General features: G+C 37.4%; 1 protein-coding gene across 3 annotated transcripts in view; it reads left to right on the top strand.

Annotated features, from left to right (window-relative positions):
- MMD2 (monocyte to macrophage differentiation associated 2) overlaps positions 1–10,307 on the top strand; it is a 757,289-nt gene extending 746,982 nt beyond the window's left edge. For 2 of the 3 annotated variants that reach the window (XM_044089487.1, XM_044089488.1), the window contains exon 7: positions 6,922–7,139. In XM_044089487.1, the coding sequence (XP_043945422.1) occupies positions 6,922–6,981 (60 nt within the window). In that variant the 3' untranslated portion in view covers positions 6,982–7,139. Of the gene's footprint in view, positions 1–6,921; positions 7,140–9,472 lie in introns of those variants that run through there. The other variant, XM_044089489.1, reaches the window with a different exon arrangement.
- The last annotated feature ends 667 nt before the right edge of the window (positions 10,308–10,974 follow it).

Raw genomic sequence — 10,974 nt, forward strand, 5'->3', positions numbered from 1 at the left:
CCCACCACCCTGTATTTTGTGATTCAGAGACATGCTATCCATAACGAGGAAAGACCTTATTATCATTCAATTTGGATGTCTTTGTATCTCAGTTAATACAGCGACATGTAGATCATTGCTGATCTTTAGATTGCTGATGTTATCTCTGGCAGTCGCATAATGTAGCCATAAGCATCCCCCCGTCACTCTTCCACACATACAAGTATAAATTCAAACACACACACACACACACACACACACACACACACACACACACACACACACACACACACACACACACACACACCAGTCTCTGTAACTGTCCCTGAGTTGCCTTTCCAACCCCTGTTCTGCTGTAAGTGCCATTGACACACAAGTGTAATTGTCCCTGGTGGCTAGTGCCCCCCACTTCCCAATCCCTGCACTGCTGTTATGACACTCGTGCTTATTACAATTCCTGGTGGCTAGTGGTCCCCCCCACCCCTGATTCTCATACCTTATTCAGTTTCAGTAGATGAACATGGCCTTTTAGTTATATTCACTACTGTGATGTGATGGAGCCGGCTGTGCTGCTCTACACATTCAAGCAATTTCCTGTATAATTCAGCAAGTAGATGCATTCCTCAAGGTGGTTTTGGGTGATAGAGCACATGGCTAATTAGCATATACCTCTCCCCCGACTGCCTCATTAGCATATAACAAAGCTACAGAGTCAGCTGTATATGGTGCTGCACATTTTTCTGCTACAGCATCGTGCAGCACCATGTTTGGGCTATTCCTGAATTCCAAAAGGTTAACATAACGTGTACACTTTCAGACACACACCTGTCTATAAGAATATTATGCCTCTCTTCTGTGTAATGTCAATATTTATCATCAGTTCACATTGTACTCCTAGGAGAAGCAAAATTTGCATTTTTCATGCTGCATAGTGAAACAGCAGAAACATGTCTTTGCATGATGCTTGCAGAAATGGCAGGGAGTTGGCATAAGGGGGTTGAGTGTTGCCATAATGGTTAAGGAGCTTACCTTCTAGATACAAGGGTACAAGGTTTTATTCTCTCACTGGGTCACTTTCTGGTTATTCACTAGGCATGTAATAGTCTGCAGACTGATTAGCTAGTATTTACTGTTGAACCTACAAATATTATGTCTCAAGTGTAACAGTTATCTTCTACTGAATATGCATGTCCATTTATTGCTTCGAGCAGTTCAAAGTTTGTGGTGCTCATTACTCAATATAAAGTCTAACCAGATGTAATTTAAACAGCATGAAATGGGACAAAACTCAATTGCCAAACAGATGCAGCAGTAGGTTAATTACTTTTCTTGTTTTACGCAGCAATATCAAAATGTCATTTCAGTGATCTGTAGTTATCTGTTTTACATTAGCTATTTTTTGGTAGTTTCATCAGAGTCATTTTAATCTTTGTTTTGTCTGCAGTAGTGTTTGATGCACTTAATTAAATATGTTTTTCTTTTTGTTGAAGAAGTAACAACAGGCTGCAGTAACACTTGTCATTTAATGAATGATGGTTTGTTAATATGAAAAGCTTGATCTTCTGCAGCCCATTGTGTAAGACACTAGTAATGCCAACCATGCACATCTACAACAGCAGTTACAGTATTTTACAAAGAATCCTTTCTTCTGTGAATGTTCAATCAGTGCAGACTGACATAAGGCAGTATATTACTCAGATACATATCTATTCCTTTAATTACGTACTGGTGCCAAGTACATTCGCCTGACCCTTTACATGGGCAGGGATGTGGATGGCTGCCTGTTAAAGAACAGACACTTATCGGTAGCCACTGTTCACATCTACATAAATTCGGTCTGACCTGTTACAGATCCTCCCTTGTGACCACTGTTCACATCATCTAAATTCAGAGTCCGGTCTGCAACATCAATCAACTGTGCAGTTTTTGGTAGCCATCAGTTCTTCTTAAACTATAATTTTTGTCTTTCTACCACATAATCAAATTGTCAAATACACCTTCTGTTTGCAGCAAATGTCTTCTGGCTTTAACCAATTTGGCAATCTTAAAATATTTAAAAACAAAGATATTTTGTTTCATTCTGTTCTTCTGCTGTAAAAATTGTTGATTAACAGGTAGTTGAATAATCAGATCTAAAGTACAATTAATATTGTGAGTCAAATTTCAGATATACTGTGAATGGTTTAAGTATTACCATTTTATCAGCCACTTTGTATATTTATCTATAGTTCAGTGACTTAATATATATGATATGCTACACTCTTAAAACAAGATTTAAATTACCTTCTTCACAAGACAATTTACTATGTAATTCTTCGACATAAGCTGCATAAAAACTCTTGCTCATATTCCTGCAGGACCTAACACAGTTTCAAAAACATTGTTTATTTTTTTAGTGTTAACTGCCTTATAGGCCAGTTATCGTATTACCTTATTACAAAATTACATTGTTCTTATATTTATACTTGATACACTGAGCTTCAATGTCAGTTAAAAATGCTGGAGATATTTACATTTTTCCATCCTCTTGCAGATTTCTTAACTGTTTGCATGTTGTAGGGAATGTCCCTAATTTTGGCAAACATTTGCTTCATAATTCCTAAAATTGGACATTTTTTTGAGAAATTTGAAGTCAATTATACCAGTATTTTCAACCTGTTACTTCTCTTGGATAACCTAGATAATTTTCTGTATGCCTCCCCATAAGTCTTAGATTAGATACTGTGTTCAGCTCCAATTTCTCGTTCCATCTAAACAACTGCCTTAAGGTATCACTTCACATAAGCCACAAATGCAATGAAACATTCATAAATAAACCCTTATGGTAGAATTAACACATAAATACTTGGTACAATAAATGGAAAATTCTACTGGCCTTATATATGATATCCCCCTCCCCTCATCATAAAAGAGGTTTAAATTGGTTAGCAGAAATCTCAAATACTCTATTAAAAGTGTAAATCTACTTATGAATTAAACATTACCACTTATAACAAATACAACCCCAAAGTTTTCTCCTTCTCCCCATATTCTTTCTCTTGAGCATGTCTTATCATCTCCATCAAATACAAAAACATAATTTCGAAGGGTTCAGACAATGTATTTGGGTATCTACATATTAACACCAGCTACAGCTTTGGTCAACCATTTTTTATAATTTCAGTCTTTCCATCAGTTATGTACCTGCTACTTGTAGAACTACCACAGTAGTTCAACTACAACATATTTGCCTCACCATTGATCTTGGTAATTGCAGACTCATAAGTCTCACCAGTCTCATCTGTAAGGCAATGGAACATATCAGGACAGATTTCATAAACAATGATAAAGGGAACCTTCAGTCTCTTGATCCAGATTAATATGGGCTTGTTAATGGTAAGTCTATTCAAGCTAATAAATATCTTTGATGGGGCCAAGGAAGCCATACATATGGGCCACAACGCCCACAATTTTTATCTGAAACTAGCTAGAAACTTCATTACAATTTCCAGCACAGGTATTAACAGTCTTACATAAATTAACATTAATCCTTCTGTCATCCACTGGATAACCAGTTGGTTCACTGACAGAAGTCATACAGTAAGGGTCAGAAGTACCTCTTCCACATAACATTATGTTACCAATGACGTTCTCTAAAGGCTCTGTCCTTGGTCCCCTACTCTCAGCATCTACTTTTTTATGCTATGAGAAATGTTGATCATTATTACTGACTACATTTACCAACGATTGTAAACTGGGATGTTCCTAATATTGATCACTGCTGCAGCAGCCTTAGCTATATGGATTATATCCTGTTAAGGATATAACAGCTTACCACCATCTAAAGCTTCAGAACAGCTTTCATGTATCCAAACTGTTCAGCAGCTCGAGCTGAGCTGACTAAAAGACAAGTTTCAATCTTCGAAAGCATCAGAGGAGCACACACTTTAGCAGTAGTAAAGCTCTGAAGGGCTTTGTACCAAACTTTGATTTAATCAGCACAGCTAGAGCTGCTTGACAGGTTTAGGAGTGTAGAAGGTGTCCTGAAGCTTTGGAAGCTGGCAGGATATTATATCCTTGACGGGATAAAACCCATATGGTTAAGACTACTGCAGATGTGATCATTCAAAGATTTATTGTTACTGTATGTTCAACTTACAGAATTGCAGAACTGTACTTTCTACCATACATTCCCCCACAAAACATGCTTTTTCTTCAATAAAGGCTCAATTGGGCTATGCTATCTTTTGAATATCATGTGTCAGGTATAGTCCAGGAGTGAACAACTCATAATCTCTCTCTACTCTTTTCTTATATGATCCATCATAGAATGCAATGCATCCTTCAGTTGGTCGGGGGGGGGGGCAGCTCTCTAAGTATCTCTGCCATATTGAAAGGCTTCAAAGATTTTTGTCTAAGAAAATTTCTGGTTTAAACTCTCTAAGCTACTTTGATAGCTTAAAAGCTGTCTCACTATATTCCGTCTCATACAGGCTCCTGTACTTGTCAATCTGACCCAAGAACGGTCCAACCCTGCTTGATCTACTACACCTACACAAAACAAATATCACCATGAACATTGACACCAATGACTTTAACCTTTACCATCATATAAACAGAACATGATACTGTCATAGCCTAAGTAATTCCCTACTTAACAAACAAGTTTCTTCCATACTTCAAGCAATGTGACCCATTGGCCACACACGAAACTACCATGAATGATCGGATGGGTAATCATAAATTCACCCCTGGGTATGTGGCATGGTACTCCTCAGCTGGGAGCCTAATTCATCCAATTATTCTTGGGATTAACTGGTTGGGCTTCTCATTGGTCTTCTAGATCACATGTCTGGTATAAATGCATGCACCTATGAATTGGTAAACCAAACACTCTTCCTTTTCCACAGTCAAACTTGCAAATACTGGTGCTGTTTTTATGGGGGATTTCCTTAAGTGATATAGATGAAAATGTTAAATCAGGATTCCTGGCTAGCACTAAATCTGCTACCCTTTGCTGTTTGCTGCATTTGCAGAAAATCTCCACATTTGTAATGTTGCACCTTGAGTTACTAATGTAGCAGTCATGAATGCATTTGTCAGCCATCATAGAATCTGACACTCTGCCTTAATTGTCACGTGTTGGTTTGCAATACCTTCTATATGGGCTAAGGCAGCATAAACAGCTAAAGCATATTGCACTAATGACTGGGGACATGCAGCCTACAAAATATTTTTAACCAAACCATCAGGCTTATATTCTACTTGGTAAGTGAATCCTGAAGCAATAATCATCAGGACAAATATTTTGCATATTTAGTCACCTCTATCCAGAAAGGTTGATTTGGGCTTAATGGTCCCAGTCTACACCTGACGTTTAAGAAGTCTGCTGCTATGGTACCCAAATGAATTTTATGAATTTTTTTGACTTGATAAAATTGTAAATTAGACTGAATATTATTTCTAGATGAAACACAAATTCCTCCACAATGTCATTGCTACTAGGAATGTCTGTGTTTACTGAAGTACCCTTATCGTTTGGATGTTTTGTTCTGAGAAACATATTTACTTCCAATATTTATAAAAAGGACACTTTTTCAAATTCATATTTGTAGTACACACATAGTCACCCTATATAGTAAAAAAGAAATTTAATCAAGAGACAGATTGTCAGGTGGCTAGAATTATACAAGAAGACAACAACCATAGGTGTTGAAATTGATATTTTAGTGAACATTTATCTAGAGGGGATATCCATCATATTTATTATTGCAAAAATAGTAGGTACACAAAGTTTACACCCCTGTTGAGTTGAGGAATTTGAAAACACTGGATGACATAAAGTCTTAAAAAATGTAGACTTTTAATTTTTAATGTTGATTCAAGTAGCAATAAGAAAGTTACAAAACATAATTGGCATATTTTTTCGTATTTTGAAGGCTTACATAGTAAATTGGAAGATAAGCCATCTTTAGTTTTTGAAAGTAACTCTAATATCAAAGAAGAACTGAAGAAAAGTGTGTCAAAGAGTTAAAAATAATACAATGAGTAAAGGGACCTATAATTGAAATCTACTTCTTTTCCTGTCGGCTGCTCCTGTTAGGGGTCACCACAGCAAATTAGTGGTCCACAAACAAGTGGCAGTAGAGTTTTCATGGCATCAAGTTGCCAGCCCATTGCTTAACCTTCCTCATGTGGCTCACACTCACACCAAGGGCCAATTTGGAATGTCCAATCCACTTGCAGCATATCTTGGAAGTGTGGGAGGAAACTGGAGCACCCAGAGAAAACCCACACAAACACAAGGAGGACATGAAGATCCCACACAAAAGGCAGCCCAGCCATGAATTGAACTGGAGAACTCTTGCTGTGAGGCAACAACACTAAGTGCTGCACCCCTGTGCCACCATGTACCTAAAATTGAAATCACTGTAGACAATTTGCTTTTATTAATGAAGGAGAAGAAACACACATAACCAGTTATTTTAAAAGTCTAAGTCAGATGAATTACAATAATTATGGAGCAAAGATGTGATATATTTAGCTAAATGTGTCACATGTCCTCATTTTAAATAGGCAAAACAGATACTTGCAGGTGTGTGTCAATTTCAACAAATTATGTTTTGTGTATTAGAAGGTATTCCAGTCAGTCCTGGGTAGGGTTGGGGGTGGGGCAGGGAAGCACATATTAAAGGTAGGAAGTTAGCATGCCAGCTAAGGTTCAATTCCTGTGCTCCCACTGTCATAAACAAATGCATTCCCTTTAGAGTGTTCTTCAGATATATGTTGCAAAATTCTAACCTGATCTTAATATATGCTAAAAAAGCCTTTTTCAACATTTTTTAGTTAAACTTTTTCTTTAGTTTCCCAATTGCTTAACTCTCATTTTTTTAATATTGTGCATGTCAGTATTTGTATTTTTGTAATAGTACAAGGCTAATTATGATGTCATTGTGTGTTCAGGAAGCATCACCCCACAGGACCTTAAAGATGAAGTCTTTTCAGGTTTGGCAGCTGACCTGATCCTCTTAACTGCTTTTAAACTGAGATTATTGTTTGAAAATTTGTTCTGATGAAGTCATGTTTGTAAAAGACAGAAAATGTACTAAACAACTGTATTATATTAAAGTGTGCCATGGTCTACCCAACAGTGGTCACTTTCTTTTGATTTTCAAGCATTATTTGAGTGGTTTGTGTCTTTTAATCTTGGTATTCAGCTCCAATATTTTGATTTTTAGTTTTTCAAAGCATACCTTCAACAAGCATAATTGTCTGGATCTCCAGTTCAAGTGCTGATGTCCTTTAGCACTTCTGTACTGCAATGTTTAACATCCTGAGACAGACCTGTCCTCTTTTCAGCAGCTTCTTCACTGGGAGGCTTATAGTTATCTCTTGGAAATATTTAGTTGTTGCCCAATTCTGAGGGTTCCTTGAATCAAATTTTAACAAGATACATGAGCAATAGCTACATCAGTTGCTCTTCAAGAGGGTTCTTTGTATTTGATACTCCCCCCCCCCACCCCGCTATCTCCCTGTATTTGAATGGGCCTCCAACCATTACAGGTGGCTGACTGCCCTGAAAGCATTACAAATGCATTATTTCATACCTTTATACTGTTTATGGTGTGTGTGTGTGTGTGTGTGTGTGTGTGTGTGTGTGTGTGTGTGTGTGTGTGTGTGTGTGTGTGTGTGTGTGTGTGTGTGTGTGTGTGTGTGTGTGTGTGTGTGTGCGCGCGCGTCATCTTGAAAAGTATTAACTATATTTTGTGCCTTTATGAGGAGAAATGCAGGAAGTTGTTTCTGGTAACAAAAAGTCTGCAACCCAAACTATTTATGAATTTATTTAATTTGTATGTATGTATATATGTATGTTATGTATGTATTTTAAAAAACACAAAACACGTTGGATAAAGAAACTTTATGAAAAACGCGTTTTCAGCTTTCTATGTTGTTCATGTATGTATTTTAACCAGGTAGTGAACTGATACACAAGGAACAATTTCAGCCACAGCCTGGCTGACACATAACTAAATAACAGTAAATACCAAATTGCGAAACAGTACAGTAAAATATGAACTAACCAGGCTGCTTCACTCCTTCCTCCCCCTTGCAAGCTACAGTTTAGCACAAAGGATTAAGCTATGAACTGCTGAAGAGCTTCATCCTGAACTCCAGGGTTGGATAGCCTCATTCTCCATTTACTTACAGTGATTTAACCAGATAGTGCTCTCACTTGACCCCTGAAACGAACCTTGTACTTACTAGTTGCATTAGCAATCATTGCCATCTAAGTACAGTCCGCAGATGAGAAGCAAGGTCTAAGGCCCTGCACTGTTATGCAGCAGGAGGTGATTACTGGCATAATGATTAAGGTGCTTACTTCACAGAAACAAGGTACAAAGTTTGAGTCTCACCTTAGAAAGAAAAAAATGGCATAGCTTAAAATGGCCAAAAGGACAACTAGCCCATTACTTACCTATGAAACGTGAATACACTCTTATCTTCTTCCCTGAAGAACTAATAATGTTATAAATGTATCATTCATATGGATTCCCTTGTTTGATCTCAGAGAAACCTGCACATATTCAAGTTTCTGATGTACGGAACACAGATCTGTCATTTATGGTAAGTGAAAAATGGTAGTAAGAAACAAGACAGAATTTTTTTTTCTGCATGTTTTATACACACCTGTGAACACCACTCCTCCATCTCCAACTTGTTCTATATGCTCATTCATTACCTGCGAGGTGAGACCTATGAACAATTCATTCCTGTCAAGAAAAGAACCAAGCTACTGAGAATTGTGCTGTCATATAAGAGGGTTGGGAGTTTTCACTGCACACACAGTAAAGAGCTCCCAATGTTTGGCAGATAGTGGGCATCCAAGAGAGTAATCTGTTATGACTGCCCCACCTCAATCAAAGCCAGAACCCCTGTGTGGTTTCTGATGTCCACTGGGTACTCTACCATGGGTTTGAGCAACCTGAACATGCACCACACATTTTCCTCTTGAAGAAAGATGAGCTGCCCAAACTGCTTCACACATCCATCCCCTCGCAAGCTTCAACAGATGCCCAGGCCACTAAGCATACCCAAGTCACCTGGGTCATAATAAGGACTTTACTACTCTATGTCAATGGGGCTGGCTAAGATGGAAAAAGTTCTGGTAGCCAAAATCCATTAAAAAGGAGCACTCTTTAATAAGCAGTAATGCATAAAATGAATAAATGAATTTAGACAGCGTACCGTATACTAGTAGTTTATATAAATAAATCTACTAATATTTAAGCCAAATATTTCCAGGTATACATAAAACAGAAACAACACTGTTTGGAATTATAATATAAATGAATTCTCACTCACAAGTGTACCTTGAGAATACTTTGTACCAAACTTGCTTGACTACTGTGACTGTAGATTTACCACCACAATATCTGTTGACATATAAAATGTATTTTGTACACTTTGTCCATTTACCCTCATTTAATGTAAATGTGTTTATTTTTTGCTGCAGCCAAACAGAGATGGTCTCATTGAATTGATCGTTGGGGGCATATTTTATTGTCTTGGCATGGTGTTTTTCAAGAGCGATGGCCGCATCCCCTTTGCACATGCCATTTGGCACCTCTTTGTGGCAATTGGAGCTGGTATCCACTACTATGCCATCTGGAGGTATCTGTACCAACCCAGCACTTTGCAACTCAAAACTTAAAGTGATGCCTTATGTTTTTTTTGTGACTCTTAACTACATCAAAATGCAGTGCATGTAAAACAGCGGATTATGGGTAATATCCCAATGAATTTTTTAAATAAGGATAACAACTTTTTTGTTATTATTTTTTGTACAAGTTTTCCAAGGCACACTGTAGATCACTATTTTCTCATATTCATTCAGGTACATAGCTACACTGAGCTACAAATACTGGATAAATGATAATCTCATTTAGAGATTACCCCAGGATTTATGAACACATTCTCACATCTTTTGAAGAGAAGAATTCTTAATGTCTGAGAAAACTTGTACATATTGTGAATGAGGCTTTGTTTGCAATTTTCTGAACAGACTCTTCTTAGCTCCAGTTTAAGCCACTGAAGCATAAATTATGATTTACTGCAGGTCTTACATAGTTTTCAAGTGAAGTGACTCTATAACATTTAAATTCTAGAAGCAATACATACTTCCAGTGTTAAAATATACCTGTACTTTGGCCTTTCTCACACAGCATTTTCTGTTCTAAGTTTCCCTCACTGATGAAAAACATGATTGCATTTGGATGGCTAATTTTTTAATATGCCCACTACAACAACCTCTATTTGTAAAGTTCATAATTTTATTGTAAATTAGCTCTCAAATACTTCTAAGCAGAGAACACAGCTGCATGCTAAAATGTAGGAGCAGTAGGTTTTCCCTGTTTAGTAAAATGTTTTTTTCACAGTAATCTGTCAGAATATGTCGTGTGTGTGTGTGTGTGTGTGTGTGTGTGTGTGTGTGTGTGTGTGTGTGTGTGTGTGTGGGTGTGTGGGTGTGTGTGTGTGTGTGTGGGTGTGTGTGTGTGTTTGAAAGTCAGTGTTACTCACAGAACAATCATTGCCACAATAGCATCAAAAAGTCTGAACTGTATTAAGAAAATGAAAAATATAATGTATTCTTATGGAAGACATGCAGTTATAATTAATACAAAACAGCTTTTATGGAAACAGCCTCAGATGCACCATTCCACCCCACACCGGTTACATTTCAGCACCTAGGAAGTCCACACGAATATCATTTTGAATGTAAAAACATCCACAGATCATTATCCCTTTCTTATTCTACATTAATAGGCAATCTCTGCCAAAGGGACATTTTTTCAAACGGTAAAAGAATTTCATCTGCTGCACTGAAGAGAACTGCCACTCACAGAACATAGAGTCAGTTCTGTTCGTTACCTCTGAATAAAGAAATGTCATCCTACATTCTTGTTAAGAGTTACTGTGGTCCAAGCATCTCTAACACAAAGAACATTATGCTACACA

The sequence above is a fragment of the Protopterus annectens genome, chromosome 12.part0, assembly GCF_019279795.1.
Source record: "Protopterus annectens isolate FY-2018-M chromosome 12.part0, PAN1.0, whole genome shotgun sequence".
In the NCBI taxonomy this organism is placed as follows: Eukaryota; Metazoa; Chordata; order Ceratodontiformes; family Protopteridae; genus Protopterus; species Protopterus annectens.